Below are 25,061 nucleotides of genomic sequence, written 5' to 3'. Positions count from 1 at the left end.
TACCTAAGAACAAGGCGAATCCACCAAAGATAGTACCTAATTATAATATATTTGTTTCTATATATTAATTAGTATACAAAATATATATATTTTTAGTTATATTCTAATTAACTTGTTATCTTTTATTATTAAAAGAAAAAACTTCTAATATTACATTCGAATCTTCACAAGCATTTCTAATAAAATAATTCAGTTTGAATTTTGATTACAAATTAATTGCAAGTGAAACTTCATTACCCTTAAATAAACAGTATAATTACACATAAAAATCAAATCAATTTGATGATATACATATATTAATGTAATAAAGAGATTTCACTTAGAAACATGATTGATCTTCTTCCTCCTCATACCAGAAGAACCATCCATCCCCAAATTATAAGTTTGGAAACTAGGAGAAGAGTCCTTACTATCGTCGACGACGGCCATTAAAGTCGGCGAAGGAAAACCTCTGTTGTTGTAGCTACGCGATCTCTGTTCCAAGAAATTCAGAGCCGGAGGTGGTTGAAACTCTGATCGAGTACGGCGGTGAGATGATCCTTCAGCCAAATTATGAATAGATTCGTTTGAAAGGCGGTGGTAGCTTCTGTTGGAGGTGTCGGAAAAGCTTCTGTAGCTATTTCTGGGCTTATCTTTCTTGAGTGCGTGAAGAAGGTAAGGAATCAAACCTTCCATGGAAGTTTTGCTTAATATTTCTTTGGTTGGTTTTGATTGTGTTTGAATAAATGGAGGAGGACAGAACAGAAATGATGTAATGAAATATGAAAGTTGCTATTTATATTAGGGTGAGTAGAGGGAATTTCGTTAGTGGGATTAGGTAGGTAATGGTTGGTTAATGACTAATTTGACCCTCTAATGGAAAAGATTATGTTAATTTAGAGTAAGGGTGTAATAGTCATTAAGAGAAGATGAGTGGGAAATCATAATTGACTCACTAAATTTTTCAGGGTCCCAACTGGGGGCGTTGATTTTGACTGCTCTTTCAATCTTAATCAGATGGTAATGGCGGCTTGACGCGTATAAACATTAGAGGATAGGATTGGAAAGGAAAGGAAAAGGGTAATAAGGAGAGAGTCTCAACTCTTAAGCAAAGGGTAATTAATTATCATAACCCAAAAACAAAGGATATGATTTAGTTACAAGAAATCTTAATTCTACTAGCTTAATGATTCAGTGGGTTGACTTTTGCTTCACCTACAAATTATTTACTTGTTTGTAGGATAAGATCAAAAGAGGGAAAAGAGAATTCAAAACTGGTTTTGAAAAAGAAGAATTCAGGGCTAGTTTTTTCTTAAAATATGATTTTTGACATTTTGGTTTTCTGGTCCCTACTACAATTTATACTCCGAGTCATTATTTCTAGCTATTTATTAATGGCCAATAATATGGACACCAGTTGTTTGTCATATTAATCACATTGTAAAGACTTATCTGCTTACTTGATCATTCTATATGTATTGTCACGCACTAATTAGTTTTATGGTAGTACAATTAACGAATTCAAAACTGGTTTTAGTTAAGAGCCAAGTGTCCAGGGCCTAGTAGGTTATATATAAAAAAAAAGAAACTTACAAAAATACTGGAATTTAAGTGAATTTTTACAAAAAATACTGTCACATGATTTTTTTTAAAAAAATACACTGTGTTTTTATAAAACACCAGTAAAACACAAAGCAGAACAACTCAAAACAACAGTAGAACGACTAAAAAATACCAGTGAAACTTAACACAGTATACTGCAGTATGAAACTTATAAAAAAAACACAGTAAAAAAGTAAAAAATTCCGCCTAACAATATTTTTGTAAAAAAAATGACAAAAGTTAGTGTACCATGTAAATTTCTCTAAAAAAAAATACTTGAGTTCTTAAATAAAAAACAGTAATATTTTTTAAATTTGGTAAAAAAATATGTAATTTTAAAAGAAAATAATTTTTTTAGTTCTTAAATTAAATGAATTCTAGGCACGAGCCTACCACATGTTTGAGTAGGCCTACACTTGTATTTTGTTCATGCTAAAATAAATTTGTGTTTAAGCATTTTTGGCTTATATTTATATTTAAGATTAAAATTAAGAGAGATTTGGCCCCTGCTTAGCTAACATTATTTACTAAAATAATTATATAGTGAAAAAGAATTATTATATATACTATAGTGGATGTTCCAAAATTTATATTTGGGCTTCCTTCCAATTACAACTTGTTTCAACCTACTCCTTGGAATCTATTGTTTTTATTTTTACGCAAGTGATAAAGTCAAAGCTAGATATCAAAGATAACCTAATTAAGCATGCAATATTTAATGTGATGTGAGAGGGAGCTATATATTATGTCACTACATTAAATATTAATTTATATACCCTTTTCAAAATATATATTACGTATTACGTATATTATTCTATACCCTTTTAAATATATATATATATCATGATATCATATGTATTTTTATTATAAAAAACAAGAGAAAAGTGTAATGATTCAAAGTTTCTAAGTAGTCAACGTTTCTGTATCTTGCTATTATAACAACTTGTAATGAATGACTCTAATGAAGTGGATGAGTTATGTGTGTGACAATAGAGATGGAAGAGGAAGATGAAGACTGGGTGGTGGAGAAAGATATGATAACTGAGTTTGGAAATCTTTGTTATGGGAAGAATACGATCAAAGAGAAGATGTAATGTTAAGTTCATCAATATAGTGTATGGAAGAATGTGAAAGACAAAATCTGATGCACAATGAAACAATGAAGCATGTTGAGCTGCCTCAACGTTTGAGGTATTTTCTTTGGAAATTGTTAGAAGCACTATGCCTAATGGTATTATTAATAATTCAAGTAGTTCAATCAAGCTGGTAGATTTGTTGAGAGGGATTGAAACTATATTTAAACATGTAGCAAGATATTAATGACTACTAAGAATGTTTAGTAAAAGTTTGTTACATTTTGGTATCTATATAAAGACCAACTCAAGTCATTTCACGATAGAATGAAAGATGAACCAAGTCTTTTGAGTTGTTCAGGTGTTTAAGAGAGTTGAGTCTTTCTTTGAGGTGGTGTTTGATTGAGGTAATGAAATGGAGTGAGATAGAAATGAAACAATTTTTATTTTATTCCTTTGTTTGATTTTTTTTTTTTAAAGTGTCGGAATATCATTTCAATAAAATAATTTTTCATTATTTTGGTAAAATGACTATTCTATTTTAAAATGGAAGAAAAGTTGTAATCTCTGTTAGAGTTAGTTAAAACTAACTTTTAATTCTTCTCAGCTAGCCAGCTATAGTTCGACTTGGTCTTAGCCAGTTAAACGAAGTTAGTTATGACAGTGTCATTCCAACAATTTTGGAGTAAAGTCTATAAATATAGTACTGTTGATCTCATTGATCACTAATTCTAATTTTCTTCTCTAAAGTAATTGTATAGACTAATACCAGAGAACTCGATTCTCATTGTGAGTTCCTAGTGTCATCATGTTGGTGTTCTCCAAGAATTCCATTAATAAAGATTCAAATCAAAGGTTGTTCATTCAGAGAGTAGCCAATTGCCAGTAATTAATCGAACGTTTTGGTGTGGCTTATTTTTTTTGTCTCAATGTTTTATGCTTCTTTGGTTAGTTTTGATCTTGGCATTGCATTAATTCATTCACGTTCTTGTGTTTTTGAGGTGAATTATAAACACCACACAAAAGACCAATTTATTGTAAGATAAGAAAAAATTAAACAATTTTTTTCCATTTCATTCTTATATTTATTCTTAAGTTTTTAAGACCATATAACATTTGAATTTCAATTCTCAATTTCATCTGCAGAATTCAAGTGTAATTCAGTCAAGTGTTTTTCTCATTTAAGCATTAAGGTGTCGTTTAAAAACTTGATAAAAAAATTATTAAATTTTTTTTTAGTGGAAAAAGCATTGCATTAGAAATGAATGAAATGAAAATTGTTTCCTAATTCTTAAGAAATCATATTAGTTGCAAGAATTGAAAAATATATTATTTGTAGAATTTAGTTTTAGAATTTCGTTGGGAGGACTAGACACTGAGATACAAGTCTAGAAGCATTATTAATATATTATTTGAATACACTACTTTCTTCTCTCTATCAATATGGGACAAAGTTTTCTCATCTGTACTGAGTGAACAATAGCATTAAACAATAGAGAAAATCAAGTTATTAGTTAAGGAGAAAATAGAGTGTGGCCACACATGCATTTCCACACCTGTGGATAGTAATAGTACTCCTCTTCCAAACCCATTCTCCTTATTGACACTTCAACAGGCATGCACGGTTCACATTCATTACATTTTGCCTTACATAATTTAATCACAGATGACCCTCTTCTCCCCTTCCCATGACTCATTTCTTTTGGCATCATGTTGTTGGCCTACATGAAAATTACAACATAAAAATTCTTCAACCAAAATGAAAAATTGAGTTATTGCATTACTCTTTAGGATTTAGAAAACTCACTGGTGAAGGTGATGGAGAATTCGATAGGTGGTATGTGCAAACTTGGCAAGCATGAATGAGTAAGGTGAGAACCAAGATTAGTTTCCAAGGCCTTGTTTTTTCTTGGTGCATTTTTCTACATTAAGAGAAAACACAACTCAATGTGGTGATTATACCTTGATAAATACACTTGATTTTGTCCTCACTAAGCCAAGTGACATCCAATTTATATCTGTGAGTGTTAGTTTTTGAACTTGCTCAATAACTTTTCAGTGAGTTCTATTGAACTAGTCTTGGACTCTAATGTCTAGTTGAAGAGTAGTTGAAACTTTTACATAAGATTTTGAAATGGTCAAGATGCTTTCCACGTGTAAACCAGTACTGTCATGCATCCGAGTCTGACAGACTAATCTTGCTGACATGTTAAGAGTCACTAGTTTAAACTCAATTACCCCACGGTCTGCATAATAATATAATTTTTACTATAAATAACAAATACCAACATGGTACATAAATACACAACATATAAAAGCATCTATTCATACTTTTAACTCACTAACTAGCTAGAAAATGTTTATGAGTTCATGAAGATAAAATGTTGCTCTCAGTTGGTAATTCTATCTCAGAAGCTAATCTCACATTAAGATGGTGCTTAACTTGGCGTTCACTTGGGGAGCCAACAATAAGAGTGTGTTGTCCAATGATCAAGTTTCTCTCCCCTTTACTATCCACAAGGTTAAGTACTTTGCACACATCAACTTTCACAGTCACAGACTCATTCTTTCCTTTCATAACAAATACTCTTTCAAAGGCCACCAACTGCACATTTGGTGCTCCACTCAAGTCCACCGAGCTTGCCGGCTTCCAAAATACCAGCACAACATGAGAACCATCTTTTGGTCCCCTGTTCATTATGCCAACAACAAGGTCAAATGTAGAGTTCTGGCAATTCAAGGTTGAAACATCAATAGCTTGCCCGTTAAGGGTTTCATGTTTCAGTTGAGCACATGAGTTGGAAGCTAGACAAAGAATGTTGTTTTGATTGGAAGTGGATTTTGGTTTGATTAGTACAGTGGAAGGTGCCTTTATAATGTACTTGGCAAATGTTGAATAGCTTAGGCCATGACCAAACTCATAAATTGTTTTTCCATTGTAGAATCTGTAAGTTCTACCAGGGAAGTTATTACTGGTGTTGGCTCTCATGTTCATGTCTGTCATTGATACTTTATCTGCATATTCTTGAGGGTACCATGTAAAAGGACTCCTTCCACCTAACAATGTAAACAAAGTACTCTTAATTTTAACAAATAACATGACTAGTAGAATCAATGTTAGTGTAAACAAGAATACCTGGGTTGTGGTCTCCAAATATGACTTGAGCTATAGCATCTCCTCCAGCTTGACCAGGATAACCTACCCATATAATCCCCCCAACTTTACTCAAATTCTTGGCAAATGAAACATCAATTGGACCAGCTGACATAACAACCAGAATAACTGTTCCATTAGTCGAATTCGCCACTTGCTTAACAAGCATCTCTTGAAACCCGGGCAATGTCAAGTTCTCTCTATCTAGTCCCTCTGCTTCAATGGATTGATCAAGCCCCACCACCACAACCGAAGCATCGGTTGCAGCCGCCGCCTTGGCTGCTGCCTCAATGAGGCTTTCGTTGCTGCATTTGACATTAACACACCCTGGCTCATATCTCAAATCTTGAACATATTTCTTTAGCCCTTCCAAGGGGCTAGTGTAACCACAAGGTATGCCAGCATAGTTGCTTATCATAACAGTTGTGGCATTTGCATTGGGCCCTATAACAGCCAAGCTCTTTGTACCCTTTCGAGACAAAGGTAGAACACCATTGTTATCCAACAACACTATTCCCTGCTTTGCAGCAGCAAGTGCCAAAGCCTTGTGGTCATCAGTACATACATCAGAAGGCCCAAGTTTTCCAAATGGGAGAAATTTGGGATTCCCATCAAAAAATCCAAGTCTCATAAGGACTATGTAGTTGTAAACCAAAGCTTGATCTACTACAGATTCTTCCACTTTACTTAGATTAACAGCATTGGCTGTGTATTTTCCTAGATAATCTCCACAGTTCATGTTTAAACCTGCATGATTAAGTACTATTTCATCACATTTGAAGCTCAAAAGTGTTAACATTAACTCGGTCACTAAATTTTTAGAGTACCCAATTGGTCAGAAATTAATCTCAGCACCTGCTTTCAAGGCAAGAGCAACAGCATCCTCAGGTGTTGAAGTGTAGTGTATGGCATTGTAATACACTTCTACTGAGTCACAATCTGAAACAATATATCTGCTCAAAAGAAAGAAATAAAAGCCAAAATTAAAGATGTGATAATAAAAGAGATTGCTTAATTGAATTATGTTTCTCTCTTCTTTTAAAATTATAGTTTACTGCAACTTGAGAAAAGTGTAATAATGGTGCTTTTTAAATCATGAAGCTTAATATAAGAAGTGTGAGGTTTAAGGAAGAGAGATTTATTAAATTACCCATCTAGGCCCCACTGGCCTCTAATCACTCCTTTGAGCAAGTCTGGATCAGCACAGGTGGGAATCCCATTAACCCTGTTATATGAACACATTACACTACTCACATGACCTTCCTCCACACAACTTTTGAATGGTGGCTGATATGTATCCTCCAAATCCTGTTTTGTCACCTGCATCATTATTAAACCCCAATATAGCTATATTATTAAAGAAATTCTTCAAAAAATAAATAAATAAATAAAATGTAAGCATAGTAGTTAAATTCTATGCTAACACTACAAAGAATCGTATTGTATGAAGTATGGTTTCATTTTAAAATTAATTGGTTATTGTTAGAATTTGAGATGAAAGAGGTTAAGATGAATGGGGTTTCATCTCAAAATTAATTAGAAGAGTAGCCCATAGATTTTATATATGTCTAATATTTCTACACATTAACAATGTAAGACTCTCTAACATCTCCTCTCAAGATAGTGGCTATTTTTTTTGCTCACCAATCTTGATTTGATCACAAGTGGTTTTTTAGCTCAAAATGATTTTTTTTTGGCTCACTATCCTTAAATCACAAGCGGCTTTTTTTGAACCAATTTTTGTATTTGGATCGGTTACTCGTTAGAGTTTTAATTTGGATTTGATAACATGTTAGAATTTGGAATGAAAGAGATTAAGATAAATGAGATTTTATCTCAAAACCAATTTACAATTAGAAAAATAGTCTATAAATTTTATATATGTTCTAATATTTACACAAGATTTTCTAACAGTTATGAATATTCTAACTAATAATTTTTATTCATTTGTTATTCCTCAAGTCACTTTTACTTGGCACTTTTCTTAGTATACAATGAAAAGTGAATACTTACATTTTTTTTATACTTCCAACTAATAATTGATGGTTCTAAGCTTATCTAATAAAGTTGTAGTTGTTTACCTTAGCATCAAAGTGAAACCGATCGACACCTTTCCAATTATCAACATCATAAGCAGTATAATGCTTGCAACAACTAGAGACTTTAAGCTTATCACCTTCATCATCACTCACTTCTTGCAAACCCTTAACATAATTCACCGCATACTTGGATACCACAAGAGGGTCCTCTCCAGGAGTCTCTTGACCGCGGCCCCACCGAGGGTCACGGAAAACATTCACATTTGGACTCCAGTAAGTCAACCCAGCTAAGCCAGTATTGTACATGGCTCGAGCCTCGGTCGACACTACTTGTCCCATTTTGTACCACAGCGACTCATTAAAAGTCGCTGCGGACAAAATGACAGCTGGGAAGCTGGTGGCACCGGGGATGGTTCCATTAAACTTTGTCCCCGGTCCCACGTTGGAGACACCATGAAGAGCCTCGGACCACCACTCGTAGGCTGGCACGCCAAGCCGGCTTATGCCAGAGCTTCCTGACACGAGTTGTTGGACTTTCTCTTGGAGAGTGAGACGCGAAACGAGATCGTTTGCTCTGGCCTCGTAGGATAAGGAAGTGTTGCAAAATGGTGAATTGTTCGTTTGTGAGAAACTTTGGTCGCATGCATGTTTTTGAGTGGTACTTGGGACTATTTGGATAGCTATTAGTGAAAGGCAATATAAAGGGACTATGAGAACTATTTTGTTGTGGGATAACTTCATTTCTTTTGGGTTGATATATGTTTAGTTGGTTTGTGCTTGTATTTATAGTAAGAAGTTTAGATCATGAAGTGGGGTTTAAAGTACTTTTTTATCTTTTAAGACTGTAAAGAGTAATTGCTTGTAGATTCAGGAAAGAGCTTGTGGAATCATTCTCTTGCTTTTATTAAGATCGGAATATGATTTAGAGGGAATAGGAAAGGGCCTCTGTGGATGAGCCAAAAGGACCTGGTCCCATTACTCTTCGTAAGGGTCAAGAGTACTCAGCTTAACCTGGTCCCTTCATTCGTATCAAAATATGGATTGTTTTCTTTGTTAATCTCTTTACAACAAAGCAATCTTTCAAAACTACGTATATACATGAAATAAGAATGAACAAATATAAGAAGTAATTAAATTAATATTTGAACCACATATTATCACTAAAAACCATTTTTTTTAAATCACTAAAAACTATTTCAAAGACAAGTGTATTTACTTTTCTAAAACCAACAATATAAATTCATTTATGCATATATTAGAGATGGAAATTTTTGACTTGGGGGAATGCGTACCTGTGGTTAACCATAACTACCCGACTGGGGTAGGAAATACCAGCTTTGGTGGGTTATGGAGCGGGGGTGGGAACAATTTTATTTACATAAAGCGAGTTCGGGGTACGATCGAGGGTGATACTATCTACTCCATATTTAACCTTAATATATACTATATAGTTTTTATATAATTTTTTAAATATTCATTCGTATAACCATATTAAATTTATTGGTTACGAAATTGATTATTGATCTTGTAGTATAGTTCCTCAAAATAAAAAGGTCTCTAAAAATTATTTGTTTATGGAATGTAAAATATTATTTGGAAGGGCGTTCTCAGAAGTCTAACTAGTCCATCCAGAAGGAGTCTCTAGGGTTTGCTAGTATTCCTCCGAAAAAGAGTTTTAAATGGCTAGTTATTCCCTCTTAGAAGGGAGTCCCAAATAGTCGACTCCAACTGTTGACGTTTCTTTTCGAGAAGTCCCTTCAGTGTGCATAATAATTAATTAAGTTATATAATTTTTTTAGTATTGAATAATAATATATTGTAACAAAAATGAATAAATATATTAGATTATTAAATATATATAATAATATTTTATAGGAGAATTACCCTATATACTGTTTTTTATTTTTTTTTTCAAATATACGGTTTGGGTTTCTAAAGTGGTTTCTCCAGTAGTTTCTATGTGGGTTGTTATACGATTTTTTGTTGCGATTTAAGTTGCTCTGTTAGTTGCAACAGGAGTTTCTATGTAGAATTTTATAAAAATGCAAAAAAGAACTGTTTTAAAGTGTAAAAATGAAAAAGACTCTATTTTATGATCGTAGCACTGAAAATTAAAATATCTTAGTAATAAAATTATATACCATAAAGATATTATAACAATACTAAATTAATACTCAAAAAATATATATCATGCTAACAAAATTATATATACCACTATAAAAATATACATACCAAAAAAGTTATATATAATCCTTATATATAATAAAATAAAAACTAAATATCATCTTAAATAAGAGATATACTATACACAATAAAAATCATATGCCATACAACAAAATATATATACCTATAATAAAAAATAAAATAATATAATATAATATAATATTATTAAAAAAAATGTAGATACTATATTAACAAAATTATATATAAGCATAAAATAAATACACTATACTTACAAAATTATATATCACCTTTATATATAATAAAATTAAAATTAAAATCTAAAATAAAATAATATAATATACAATAAACTTATATACCATATAACAAAAAATATATACCTTACAATAAAAAATATATATATAATAACAACAAATAAAAATAAAAATGTATAGCATGCTAATAACATTATATGTCTCGTCAACAAACGTACAATAAAAAATAAGACTTAAATATTATTTTAAAAAAATGATATTATGTAAAACAAAAAATATATATATTATTCACCAAAATATATATAATAAAAAAAATATATTACTAATATATATAAACTATACTAATCAAATTATATACCACAATTAAAATATATATACAATGACAACAAAATTATATATATCATTGTATATAATAAAATAAAAACTAATTAAATATTATTTAAAACAAATAATATATTATATAATTAAAATATATAAAAATTAATAATTAAATATATGTAGCATGCCAATAAAATTATATACATACATTAAAATATCTGTATTATGCTAACAAAATTATATATCACTATTATACATAGTAAAATAAAAATAAATATCATCTAAAAATAATAATATATCATACAACAAAATAAAAATACTGACAACCCATAAAAAATTAAAAGAAAAATGACATAACTTTAAAATAAACAAAAAAAATTAACAAAACTAATATATATATATACCATAATCTTCAATGATTTGTTTTAAATTCTAAAAAATAATGTATGAAAAAAATTATTGATTTTTTCATATAATAAAAGGTAATATAAATAAATAAATAAATAATAGTTATTTCTCTACAAATTTTGGAATGAAAATATTTACATACATAATGTTATAATTTGGGATCATTTGTTATAATTTTCCTTTATTTTTTGTATCAATAAGAATGAGTAATTTGATAATGTATACTGCCAACGTGTCTCAAGCAAGCACAGATCCCTAATGATTGGAAGAAATCATCCATTTAAGCTTAACATGTGTAAACTAGAGTCTAGAGTCTAGAGAGATAAGTGTGGAAAGAGTGAGAGAGAGAGTGAGAGAGTGAGAGAGAGAGTGAGAGAGTGGATAGAGTGAGAGAGAGAGTGAGAGAGAGAGTGAGAGAGTGGGATAGAGAGTGTGTCTTTTGAGTCCTGAGTTCTCTAGTTTTCTGGCAGTTGATCTTTTGGCTGTATGAGTGTTGCTCGTAGAGATTAGTCTTCTACTAATTTCTTTGGTTTTCGTCTCTTAAAGTTGGTTTCATTCGGTTATTTTGTCTCTTCTTTTGTTGTCTTTCAGTGAGTGGAGTTTGTTATTTGGTTCATTTGTGTGTTTTCTGTGGTGAGGTGTTTCTTTTCCTTTTTGTGTCTGGGGTAGGGTAGTTGGTCCTACAGGGTGTGTATTTACTCCTTATTGTCTTTTGCTGTCTGTGATTTAATGGAGTTAGTTACCACTGAAAATGCCCCACTTTTGGGGAAAAGCTTTTCGTGCGCCGAAGCCTCGATTTCTTTGTCTCAGTGTGCCACCTCGCTGAAGGCCCTGGCGTCATTGTGCTTATTTGGAAAAGTGATAGCTCCCATGAATGTTGTTGCTGAGGATATTATAGAGTACGTAACTAAAAATTGGTTGAAACCGGTGGCTGTGTGCTCTGTTTCGGACCCCCCTGCCATGAGTAACTGTTTCAAGCTTAGCTTTGAATGTGTGGAAGATAAACAATGGGCTTTAGAGAATGGTCCCTGGTCCTTTAGAGGATATACCTTTATTCTATATGCTTGGTTTCCTGGCGTTGAAAGATCGTGTTCTGTGAATATGTTAAAGGTGTGGGTGCAGGTTCACAACCTTCCCCACGAGTTCTACTCGCTCGACAATGGTATCCGTTTGGGAAGTATGATCGGCAAGGTTTTAAAAGTCGAGTTGGACGAGGAGAAGCCAATGACCTGGGGCTCTTTTTTCAGGATTTTAGTTGATCTAAACTTCCTCAATCCGTTGATGTCGGGTTGTTATTTTGATCTATCCTCTGGGGAGAAAAAGTGGTTACAGTTTAAATTCGAAAAAATCGGCATCTTTTGTTATAACTGTGGTCGGTTGGGCCACCAGCGAAGAGGATGCTCTTTAGCTTCGCCGGTGACGGTCGAATCGGTGGCTGGATCTCCTTGTCCGTTATTTGGTCCTTGGATGTCCACCGCGTCTAGATTTCAAGATGTTTTCTCTTGTGTCACGAATCCGGAGTCGCGGCCTTCTGTGGAGGTGAAGACGGGTTCGGCCCTGCGTGATGGGAGGCTGGCCGTCGCTGGGCACGGAGGTCAGATTGGTGGCTCTCGGTCCAAAGCGGCTGGGGGTCGAAACAGATGGAAGAAAGTGACGGGTCGTGCTTTTCCTGGTCATACGCAGGGTGTGATGCAGAAATGGGTGCAAAAGGGCGGTTCTGGTGAGCATGCTGCTGAGTTTGCCGTTAATGGTAATATGGTTGATGCAAATTTGAATTCTGGGGAAAGGAGGACTGACTCCCTTCCCTGTTTGGAGTCCTCGAATGTATTAATAAAACCCAATGAACCGTTGGTCAAAGATGGGCTGTGTACTGAAGATGAATTTTGGGAAGATGGGCCGAATAAAGACAAGAGTGGAATGGGCCTTGAGGTTTTTGGGCCGGGGTCAGATTTTTCTTTGAGTAAAAGGCCTGAATTGATTTGTAATGTGGGTAATGATAGTGAGAATGTTTTAAATGGTGGGCCAGGCCGTGGGAAAGAAGGGGAAATTAATTGGGCTGCTGGATCCATTGTTTTAGCAAGGCCGAATGAGGTTAAAGCTCATATTGGTAAGGAGAGTGAGGTTAATGGTGGGCCACGTGGATTTGGGGGTGATTTGGTGGAAGTGGGGAAAAAGAATTATACCCATGAGACTTTTGCTAGTGGGGCCGTGCACCAAGATGATGAGGAGAGGGCTTTATCTCTCTTTCTTAAAGCCCAAGAAGAGTTACTTTATGACCTTAAGCATTTTGGGAAGATGGACTTGTATGAAATTAAGAAAATTGGCGGTGACATTGGAGTGAAGCCTTCGTCGGAAACTAATGAGCGCACCACACCTTTCAAGAAGAGGAAATTTGAGGGCTCCGCTTCACTCTGTACTCGACCCAACAAAATCGTGAGACGTCACCCGGATGTGGTTAGAGATTTTCCTTGGGACCATAATGAGAGGGACCTTGGGTCAAAGGTGGATTTGGATGATCTTTCTGAAGAACCTTCAGAGGGGTCGAGCTCTCCTAGCTGCAACAATGGTGTTAGGAGGAGTCACCTGATTGGCTCTTTTGTAATTGAAGAATCTGGTTCCAGTCTATCCGTGCACTCGGTTAACCCTGTGGAGGAGAATGTCTTATCTCCTCCACAGGAGCCATGAGAGGTGTAGCTTGGAACTGTAGAGGGTTGGGGCAGACCTCTACAGTTCGCGAACTGAAGTCCCTGCTCAGATCGCGCTCTCCTGATTTTGTTTTTTTGACTGAGCTCAAGGTGGATGCTAATCCGCTGGTACGTATTCTAAAAGCTTCTCATTTTTATTTTAATATGTTTGTGCCACCTATCGGTAATGCGGGAGGTATTATATTAGCTTGGAAATCTGGCTTTAGTTTTGAATGTATTTCTTGCTCTCGTAACCATATATCGGGGATTGTCTATTCGGACCCCCCCTCCCACCCGTGGCTCCTCTCGTGTGTGTATGGACCGCCTTATAACCATGCAAAAAAACAATTCTGGTCGGAGATTATGGCTCTAGGGGATAGATTTGGTGGTCCTTGGTTGATTTTCGGGGATACTAATTTTGTGCTTAGTCCCTCGGAGCGGGAAGGATCTATGGGAAGGGACCCTTTCATCCCTTTCATCTCTCAACTAGTGGAGTCCCGGGGCCTAATAAATATGAATATTCAAGGAGATATGATGACCTGGGATAATCATCGGAGTGGAATAAAGCATGTGAAATCTGCGCTGGATAAAGGCATTGTGAATGGCGCGTGGATGCAGCTGTTTCCAAAAACTGTTCTTTGCTCTGTTCAGACGAGTACTTCTGACCATAGACCCTTATGCTTGGACACCGGGGGATTCGGTCCTAAAGTCTCCAGATGTTTCAAGTTCGAGGAAAGCTGGACAAGGGATTGTAGAAGCAACCTTATTGTTGCCAATGCTTGGGAGTCGGTGGCCCATCCTTGGGCCCCTGCTCGAGTTTTTAAAAAGATCGGTGCCACTCGGGTAGCGCTCCTTCAATGGAATAGATCCCAATTTGGTAAAATTGATGGGGTCATTCGAGAGCTGGAACAAAAACTGGACCAAATGCAACAATTACCAGCGGGTTCAAGAGACTGGACTTCAGAGATCGATGTCAGACGAAGATTGAACGAAGCCCGAGCCAAAAAAGAGATTTATTGGAAGCAAAGGGCTAGGATATCGTGGCTTAAGGATGGTGATAAATGCACAAAATTTTTCTTCCTTTCTGCTGCTATAAGAGGAAGGAGGAATGCCATCGAGTGCATTCTGAATAAAAACAATGAATGGATTAATGACCGAACGCTGATTGGCCAGGAATTCCTGGAATTTTTCAATAGCATCTTCTCTGGTTCGGATAGTAACCGTCCGATGGATTGTGGTCATTTATTTCGGGAGAAGCTCTCGGCTGAGAATCAAGCTGATGTTGTTTGTTGCCCGTCCCGTGAAGAGATCAGAAGAACCCTGTTTGCCATGAGTAACCACAAGGCCCCTGGTCCTGATGGAATGTCCGTTCTTTTCTTCAAACACTACTGGGAGTCTGTTGGAGATGACTTTTGCGAAGCTGTTGAAGATTTTTTTGTCAAGGGTCGAATGCACAAGGGGGTTAATTCGACGAATGTCGTTCTAATTCCTAAAATGCAGAATCCGAAGAAACCAAACCATTTCAGACCTATCTCTCTCTGCAATGTGCTGTATAAGGTTATTTCGAAGATTATTGCAAATAGATTAAAACCTATTCTCCCTTCACTAATATGCCCTACCCAAGCTGCGTTTGTTCCTGGGAGGAATATCCAAGATAACAATGTTATGGTGCAAGAAATTATTCATTCCTTCAATAGGAAGAAAGGAAAAGAAGGATTTTTCGCGATCAAGATTGACCTTGTTAAAGCTTATGATAGAGTGAGTTGGAAATTTATCGATCACGTTCTACGGAATTTAGGATTCCCCCAACAATTCTGTAGTTGGGTTGCTCAATGTATCTCAACCTCTTCCCTCAATATATGCATCAATGGTGGTCCAGTTGGTAAGATCCTTCCTTCTTGTGGCCTCCGTCAAGGGGACCCGTTATCTCCCTATCTGTTTATTTGTGCAGCGGAAGTGCTGTCCAGACTGCTGGAGGAAGAGTTAGGAAAGGGAAGTATCCATGGTATTAAATTAAGTAGAGGGGGCCCGGTGCTATCCCATATTTTCTTCGCTGATGACCTAATTCTGGTTGGCCGTGCTAATTTAAATGAGGCCAAAGGCTTTTGGAATTGTATTGAGAAGTTTTGTGAGTGGTCTGGTCAGAAGGTCAATAAACTTAAGACCTCCATTTTCTTTAGCAAGAATACCCCTGATGGCATGAGGAGAGGAATTAAGGAAGCTCTGGGCATAAAGTCTCCTGAAGGGGTTACTAAGTATTTGGGATTACCCCTTTTCAGATCTAGACAAAAAGATGCTGACTTTAACTTCATCCTGGACAATCTTACGTCCAAGTTGCAAGGCTGGAAGGCCAAAACATTATCAAAAGCTGGTCGGGCCACTCTCATTAAGTCGGTGGGCTTGTCTATGCCTATCTATGCCATGCAAACGACCAAACTGTCAAATCGCCTTGTGAATCGGATTGATGGCCTAATACGTGATTTCTGGTGGGGTTTTGAGAAAGGAAACCATGGTATTCATCTTAGAGCCTGGGATAAACTTTGCCTTCCCAAATCGTTGGGAGGCCTGGGTTTTCGAAAAACAAAGGAAATGAATCTTGCTTTTTTGGCTAAGTGGGGCTGGAACTTATTAACAGGCAAGCAGTCGTTATGCTCTAAGATTCTGGAGGCTAAGTACCTGAGGGGGAGAGATTTTCTCAACAGCAGTTATAAAGATTCTGACTCCTGGTTTTGGAAGAATGTAGTTAAAGCAAGCTCCATCCTGCGGAAAGGAGCGTGTAAAAGGGTGGCAGATGGCAGAAATACTAGTATCTGGAGGGATCCGTGGATCCCTCACTTGAAAGGTTTCGTTCCGAAACCAAAAGAAGGTGTGGTGAAGGAGAACAATTGTGTTGCTGACCTCTTGACACCCAGGGGGGGTGGGATATGGGAAAGCTTCATAGTCTCTTCGACCATGAGACCATTTCAGCTATTCTCAAGGATGGAATTCCTTCTGGGACTGGCAAGGACAGCTGGGTATGGACTTTGGAAAGTAATGGGCATTTCTCTTCTAAATCTGCTTATCTTGTCCAAGCTTTGGAGAGAGCGCCCTACTGTGATGTCGCTCCTTCACTCTGGAATAAACTCTGGAATAGTAAGATTATGGAGCGCCAAAAGGTTCTTTGGTGGTGTATCCTCTCAAATGCCCTTCCGGTAAGAGCTGCCATTAGTAGGAGATTTGCGATTGATGATTCCAACTGTCCCCTCTGTGGAAGGGGAGAGGAAACCTTGGAGCACCTCTTTCTAACTTGTGATGTGGCGATGCACTTGTGGCGTTCGTCACCTTGGGGTATTTTTCCAGTGAGTGATTCTGGTATTCGAGTTTGGGACTGGGTGAAGTTCATTTGGAGCCTTAATAATAGAGGCGTTAGGGCTGAGGATGTTTTTCTCTATGCGTCTATTGTTGTTGACAATATCTGGCGGATGCGTAATGATGCGGTTCACAACAATTACCCTCCGGATATTTTGAAATCTATTGACATTATTTGCTCTTCTTTTGCAGAGATTCATACTACCATTGTGCCTACTCCTCCGCCATCGGCGAGGGATAGCTGGATCCCACCACCTCTGGAGTGGATCAAACTTAACTGTGATGTTCGTGTGGGCTTAGAGAGTATGTGTACAGCTGTTGTTGCAAGGAATCATTTGGGAAGGGTGGTGTGTGTTCACACGTCTCGGTTGGACTTCTCAAATGCTCTTTGTGGCGAAGCTGCGGCCTGCTGCTTGGCGATGTCCGTTGCGATGGAGCTCCAGCTTCAGTATATTATCGTGGAGAGTGACTCGAGGCTAGCAATCGACGCCCTTAATGGGAAGGCGTCCCATTGGGCGCTAGAGAACTATGCCTCCTTTTGCTCTAGGTCTTCTCCTCATTTCATATGTTGTAATTTCTCGAACATTAGTAGGTCTTGTAATTTTATGGCCCATAATGTCGCTTATTGGGCTTTTAACAACCGGATGTACGGATCCATTCCGATTGACTCCTTACCGGAGAACATTTTGTGTAATGACCGAGAGGTCTAGTATCTTTTTCATATATATATCTACGCTTATTTTCAAAAAAAAAAAAAGAGTCTAGAGAGATAGGAGGATAGGAAGGGTGTCTTCTAAGGAAGACACCATGCTTATAAAGCCTACCAATGCAAAAGTAATAATAGTATACCCATATTGATTTAATAATAAGTGCTATTAATTTCATAACTACCATTGCTTTAGCTGCACAAAACTAATATAAAGAAAATTAAGATTTTTCTTTTTTAACAAGAAAATTAAGCACTTTTGTTACACTAATGTGTCTCTTTTTAATGCCAAAATTATTTGCAAGTCTCTACATTGTAGGCAAAATGTATTAGGAAAATTATAGTAAATGGTCTCAAATTATAGAACTATATTAATAAATATTTTCATTAGTAAAATAATCTTTTTAAATTATTTATTATTTATATTGTCTTTTATCACATAAAAAAATTAATAATTTTTTTAAAAAAATAAGAAGTAAATTACTTAAAGATTATGGTATATCTAATATATTTATTCGTTTTTATTACAATATAATAATATGCAATACTAAAAAAATTATACAACTTAATTTAATTATTATATATTTTTATAATTTTTATTAGCTAATTTATTATATGTAGTCATGTTCTTGATTTTTTTTTAAAAAAAGAGACATTTATTAACTTAATTTTTAAATCTAAGATCATTTTACATCTCAGCATAAAAAGAAAAGTGTCTATAGACAAACATTGCATAATGAGAATGATTTATCTAAAGTGAAAACCTGTTTTTTGAGAATCAAGATCTTCGGTTAAAAAGTGGTGTCCCCATACTGTGTTAAATCAATCAAAATTTAACACATCAATTAATTTTGTTTTTGAATAAAAATCATAAGATTTATTAATTAATAAATTTGTTCAAAACAATATAACGCACTTTAGAGGAACAATCCTCCAACTGAAGCACACGACCTGTAGAGAAATAAGAGTCTCTTGCCAAGCAATGAGCCAACTTATTTGCAGATCGTTTTACAAAACACAAATCAACAAAAAATATAGCCAAAAGTAAATTTCGAACATCTTGAACAATAAGACCAAACTTTGAAGGCATAAAAATACCGCTTTGAATCGCTTGGACACACACCAAACTATCTGTTTCCAACATGACTCTATCCCACGAATGAGTTGCAATCCAACTCAAAGCTTCTTTAATGCCTATTATCTCAGCAATTTTAGGTTGAACACAACCAATCTTCCCCTTCTTGAATGCTTCTACCATAGCACCATGATGATTTCGAACTTTGATCTTGTTTAACTTAGGTGCAATCCAACGCTCAAGATTTTGCCCCCCATCATGTAGCGGAGACAACGAAAGACCCTTCCTTCCTTGAGCAAATTTATACTGATCAAGCATGTTCCTAGTTGATGCAACAATATTGGATGTAGACCAACTCTTGTTTTGCCAAACAAATTCATTCTGCGCGCGCCAAATAGCCCAACTCACCACAACCACTTCTTCCATTTCACCTTCGTGCCCTCTACCGAATATCCCCAACAGCCAGCTGCTGAATGTGGCAGCCCCAGCCCCGACGTCGACCATGCTGCGATTCCAAACAGCTTTAACAAACTCACACTCCACCAACGCATGTTGAACGGTTTCTGCATGAGCGATACACAACGAACGGTCAACATTGACGGGAACATGACGTTTTTTGAGCTGAATACAAGTTGGGAGCACACCCGAAGTAACCCTCCATAAGAAATTACTGATCTTAGGAGGTATTTATAACGACCAAAGGCGCTTCCAAAAATCAGTATTGGCATCATGGCACCAAGCACCTTTAGATTCTTGCAAAAATTTATTGGTACTTTTAACTCAATAATTCCCACAAGTCTCAAGTCTCCAGTTCCAACCATCATTTACGGCCGAATTACTAAGCTGAATGGACAAAATAAGGTCCTGATCACGTGAAACAAACAAGTCTCTCACAACATTCTCATCCCAAGCGCGAGTGCCAACTTGAAAGAGGCAGCTGACCGATTCGTTCACAAGAGCAGGGTGCCTTGTAATGACATAGCTGTTAGAACTATGTGGGAGCCAAGGATATGCAAGAATGGATACATGTTCCCCATCAGCGATTGTTCTTTGTGCACAAGAATGTACTAGATCTTTAGCTTCAAGAATATTTCGCCAGATGAAACTAGGATTATCTCCCAATTCTACAGAAAACAAGTTATCATGAGCATAATATTTTGCCTTATAGAACCTACTAACCAAAGAGTCATCATTAACCAACAACCGCCAATATTGTTTCCTTAGAAGAGCCAAATTAAAGTCTCTCAAGCTTTGAAAACTCAATCCTCCTGCATGTTTATGACAACACAACCGCTCCCAACTCATCCAATTAATACCTTTACCACTGCTCGAAGCCGAATGCCACCAAAACTTAGCCATAAGCAGCTCTAACTCCTTACAAGTGTCTAAATACAAAAGAAATATATTCATAGCATAATTTGGCAATGCTTGAGCAATAGATTTCAGCAATACATCCTTTCCTGCACGAGACAAAATACGCCCTTCCCAACCTTTGAATTCTCTTCTGGAGCTTATTCTTAAGAAAGCCAATGATAGCATTCTTATTCCTCCCAACCAAACAAGGAAGGCGTAGGTAATAGCTATTTTCATCTGCCTCATAAATTTCCAGCATAGCACAGATAGAATCCCGTACCTCACTACTAGTATTATTGCTATAAAAAAAAATTAAATAGATTAGTTGATGTATCAAACTTTGATAGGTTTAACATTAATATGGGACACTAATTTTTAAGAGAAATCTTAATTTATTTTTTGATGTGGTGTTTTGAAAAATACCATTCAATTCTTTAAAAGCCTTTATTCATATTAAGTTTAACCTTTCTTTCCCATTATTTCTTTGAAGATAAAAAAAAATACTCTAAGTTTCCTATATTACAAAAGCAAGACTTATTTAAATGGGATAACCAAATACTTTGGAAATCAATTTGTCAGCACATTGCAAAGGATTTCTTTTGTTTTTCGAAACCAAGCATATTGCAAAGGTTGATAGGCCAAAAGTCTCCCATTGCTTGTGGCTTTTTTATGTTTGGGATGAGACTAGTTGTTGTTGAGTTGATAATAACATATAGATCCAATAACATCCCAAATTCCTACATCTCAAAATAAATAAATAAACAAATAAACTACAAAATCATATCTACTTTACTTATTATTATTAATATTGCACGTGGAATCTGTAAAATTTATGCAATAAATTTGGTAAGGTCCACACAAACTAATCTTCTTTTTTGTTTATTAATACTTGCTCTCATATATTTGTGGTTAATTTGATTTTTTATTTCCTGAACTTTGATATGTACTAAATTTATGTCTTCTAAATTTTTCAAGTCGTTAAAAATTCCATTCGAATTATTGAGATTGTTAGATATTAAGACTTTTGTCCAATTTTACTAAACAAAGTCTCATGTGAATGAAAATTTAGGAGCCACAATTTTATACTTTTGAAAGATTTGGAGGACATGATTTAGTAGATATCAAAGTTCAAGAGGCATAATTAAGTATGTGGACAATCGTCATATTAGTAAAATTGAATGAAATTAGACAGAAGTCCTTAAATATAATAATTTCAATAGTTCGGGAGATTTTTTAACGGCGTAAAAAATTCAAGGAGCATAATTTAGTATATATCATCGTAATTAACCTACATTTAAAGGACAATAACAAAATGAACTTATATTAAATTTCAAGCAGAAAAAATATCAACTATGTAGAGTATGATATTTTTTTTTATTGAGTAAATTGGTTACAATATAATATTAGTTTTTTTTTTTTTTTTGTTATTATTATTAAAGGAACCAAATATAAGGACCATGCTCATTATTATGCCACCACATAGCTGCAGTATCCAAATATAAAGACAATTTAGCTAAATTATGGACAGTGGTATTATTATGAACTCTATTACAGTACTGGGTGAAACCCATAACATTGACATTTTTACACATAATCAAAATATTCTCAAGAACATGACCAAAATAACATTAGTTGATAAATTGGAATCTAAGTTTATTTTGATAAATAAATATTTATATGTACATACAAATTTAACAAAGTAGGCTCAGAAAATAAAATATTTTTTCATTTTAATTTATATAATGAAATTTCATAGAACCATTAGGTTATAGAAACCAACTAATTAATTTATTTATGAGTTCAATTTTCTTTGATAATTTTTTTTTTGATGAAACAATTTTCTTTGATAATTGTTTGGTTGTAAATCTCATATTCTGTTTTCTACTTTCTGAAAAGTATTTCCTTCCAAGGAGACTAAAGTCTCACTGAATTTCAGTCCACGTGTCCTTCAACTATTGGAACAGTCTCGTCATCCTTGGAAATGATTCGTCAGTGGGAAGGTTGTCTTATGTCCACTAACTCCCCAACAAACAATAACATAGATAATAAATTATGTTTTTCTTTAAAAGAAAAAGAAAAAAGAAAAGAAACATTGATAATAATAACAACAAAAATTCACAAGTGCTATAAAAACAAATGTTTAGGAGTTCGGTGATATTAGTATAATTAAATATTGTGTTTCATAATTAAATGTCTGGTTGGGATTTTATTTTTAAGGAGTTTTAGTTTTTTAGTTAAGTATTTAAATTTAAATTTAGCCTAGGCATGTTAAAAAGATTCATTTAGTTAGAGTGGGTTGGAGCTCCGACCCGACGGATCACCACTGATCCGAAACATTTGGATACTTATTGGATCTTGGATCAGATCCGATCGACCCGATTTCAATTTATTTTTAAAAAAGCTTAATTCAAGACTCAAATCCCTTGGGACCTGGACTTGGACCAGGACCCAGACCCGACCCGGGACCCAGACCCAAACTCGGACCGGGACCCGGACCCAAACTCGGACCGGGACCCGGACCCAAACTCGGACCCAGACCCGGACGCTGATGCGGGACCGGGACCCAGATCTCGGACCTGGACCTAAACCAGGACCCGGGACCCAAACTCGGGACCCGGACCTGGACCCCGGACCCCAAAACCCGGACCCAGGACGCGGACCCGGGACCCGGGACCCAGACCCGGACCCAGGACTTGGAACCCGAACCCAAACTTAGGACTCAGGACCTGGACCCGGATCCAGACCCACGCGGGACCCGGGACCCGAACCCGGACTCGGACCCAGGACCCAGACCCGGACCTGGACCGGGACTTGGACCCAGGACCCAGACCTGGACTCGGACCCAGGACCTCGGACCCCGACCCGGGACCTGGACTTGGACCCGGACCTGCCCGAGACTCGGACTCGGGACCCGGGACCCGGACCCAGACCTTGACCCTGACCCGGACCCGGACCCATTGATATAAAATTAAAATGGATATAAAATTATAAGTTAATATTAAAATTCTTTAAAAAAAATTGTCGGGTCGGATTTGATTCGATCCGTATAAGGCGGGTCGGATCCGATTCGATTAGGCGGGGCGGGACGGGGCAGATCCGTACATGATTTGGATCAGGTTGGATCATAGTCGGATCAGATCCGACCCGCCCCATTGACATTCCTAATTTAGCCTATCAAAAATATTTTAAAAAACATTTTAACATGTAATTTTAGTTGTAGAAGTTGACTAAAAAATTGTAATAAAAAGTTACAATTAATTGCAGCTTTTTACATAATTTTCTTGCACTTTTTTCACAACACAATTTTTTTCCTAGTGCAACTGTGTTAACTGCTCTTTAATTGATGTTTGTAAAAATATATATGGGTAGACATAAAACTTATCATATTTTAAAATAAATAAATAGACAAATAACTGTCCTGATGTCATTAATATAATTAAGTTCTAGTATCAAATTTAATTTATTTTTCTAACAAAAAAAACTATTTTTTTTGGCTAATTAAGATTTTTTTCCTCGAACTTTGATATGTACTAAATTATGCTCTTTAATATTTTTAGTCGTTAAAAATTCCCTTGAACTATTGAGATTGTTAGATTTAAGAACTTTTGTCTAATTTCATTCAATTTTACTATTTCAGTGATTGTTTATGTGCTAAACTATGCTCTCCAGACTTTGATATCTACCAAATTATGCCCCTCAAATTTTGATATGTACTAAATCATGTCTCCTAAACTTTCATCTATGTTAGAATTTTTTTATTAAAATTGGACAAAAGTCCTTAAATTCAACAATTTCAATAGTTCAGAGGGCATTTTTAACGACCTTAAAAGTTCAGGGGTATGATTTGATACACGTGAAAGTTTGGGAAAAAAAATTCTAATTATTTATTTATTTTTTTTTTTTTTTAAAAAAAAAAGAAAACGCTGGTCATGTAAACTAAGTATATTTATCACTTTTTTCTTTAAAAAGAAAGAAAGTAATGAATAATGTTTTTTCAGTTTTTGAGTAGAGATTGAATTGAAGTGGGAGTTCCCTCAAAAAAAAAAAAAAAAAAAAAAAAAAAAAACAGAATTGAAGTGGGAGTGGGAGTAGGTGTAACGCTATAAAATAAGACGCGCGAGTATACAAAACCAAAATAATGAGATATAGATATATAGAATTATGATGAAAATTTTTTAAGCAATTATTTCTTCTGGCATTCAATGCAACCAAAAAAACTATGTTCTAAAAAAAACAAATAAACAACCAAAATCAATATTTCTATTAAAAAATAAAAAAAATACTTTTGTAAAAAAAATAATAATTGTAGCAAAACTTCGTATGTCGTTTTATTTGTTAAAAATACATATGTTATATATTTTTAAAACTTCCGTAAAGACTTGACCGTGAAGTGAATGATTACGTGTGATTTGTTGATTGATTCTTGTCTTTAATTTTTTATTTAAAAATTAATTTAAATATACCAATAAAAACTGACATATAGATAATAACTTGACACTTAACAGTATTTACGGAAGTTTCGAAAATATAACTTAGATATTATTACTATAAAAAAATAAACTTATGTAATTATCTACAACTGAGAACTAAACTTAAGTATTTACACCATAAATTACTCTATAGTTAATTACGCGAGTAAAAATTTGGCGGCAAAAATACTTAAGTATTGAATTTTATTACAATTAATTACTTATGTGCTTTGATGACATTTTCCAACCAGATGTGGCTAAAGCTCTTGCGGTTCACAAAAGCTTGGGTTTGTGCATTTAGTTGGGGTATGACAAGTTGATTGTAGAATCGAATTGCCTTACTGTTATTGTTGTAAAAAACAAGCGTATTACTGATCATTTAAATTTGAGTTGTATTATTAGAGATATTATTGATTGT

At 35.2% G+C, this 25,061-nt stretch overlaps 2 protein-coding genes across 3 annotated transcripts; both read right to left on the bottom strand.

The window, feature by feature from the left end:
- Window positions 1-212: 212 nt before the first annotated feature.
- LOC115703084 (uncharacterized) lies at window positions 213-751 on the bottom strand. The gene has a single exon (XM_030630569.2). It carries the CDS (start codon window positions 673-675, stop codon window positions 316-318), a length of 360 nt encoding a protein of 119 aa, XP_030486429.2. The 5' UTR covers window positions 676-751; the 3' UTR covers window positions 213-315.
- A 3,211-nt stretch (window positions 752-3,962) lies between these two features.
- Window positions 3,963-8,746, bottom strand: LOC115703083 (probable beta-D-xylosidase 5). Of its 2 annotated transcripts, XM_061107064.1 has the most exons (7): window positions 7,890-8,746; window positions 6,959-7,128; window positions 6,664-6,761; window positions 5,791-6,555; window positions 5,080-5,711; window positions 4,462-4,576; window positions 3,963-4,375 (listed from the first exon to the last, which is right to left on the bottom strand). In XM_061107064.1, the coding sequence occupies exons 1-7, from the start codon at window positions 8,586-8,588 to the stop codon at window positions 4,311-4,313; spliced, it is 2,544 nt and encodes an 847-aa protein (XP_060963047.1). In that variant the 5' UTR covers window positions 8,589-8,746; the 3' UTR covers window positions 3,963-4,310. The 2 variants fall into 2 exon arrangements, with proteins under 2 accessions (XP_060963047.1, XP_030486428.2); XM_030630568.2 differs by lacking the exons at window positions 3,963-4,375; window positions 4,462-4,576 and having other exon boundaries at window positions 4,898-5,711; window positions 7,890-8,740.
- Window positions 8,747-25,061: the final 16,315 nt, after the last annotated feature.

Source organism: Cannabis sativa, chromosome X (genome assembly GCF_029168945.1).
Source record: "Cannabis sativa cultivar Pink pepper isolate KNU-18-1 chromosome X, ASM2916894v1, whole genome shotgun sequence".
Classification (NCBI taxonomy): Eukaryota; Viridiplantae; Streptophyta; class Magnoliopsida; order Rosales; family Cannabaceae; genus Cannabis; species Cannabis sativa.
This window is presented reverse-complemented; position numbering and strand designations above follow the sequence as displayed.

Excerpts from the sequence above, each read along its gene's own strand:
- LOC115703084 (XM_030630569.2), bottom strand. The coding sequence starts at position 675 with ATGGAAGGTTTGATTCCTTACCTTCTTCACGCACTCAAGAAAGATAAG.
- LOC115703083 (XM_061107064.1), bottom strand. The coding sequence starts at position 8,588 with ATGAAGTTATCCCACAACAAAATAGTTCTCATAGTCCCTTTATATTGC. Across the intron at positions 4,577-5,079 it reads AAGTTAAGCACCATCTTAAT|AAAAATGCACCAAGAAAAAA; the intron begins GTGAGATTAGCT and ends CTCTTAATGTAG. Across the intron at positions 4,376-4,461 it reads ATTCTCCATCACCTTCACCA|GCCAACAACATGATGCCAAA; the intron begins GTGAGTTTTCTA and ends ATTTTCATGTAG.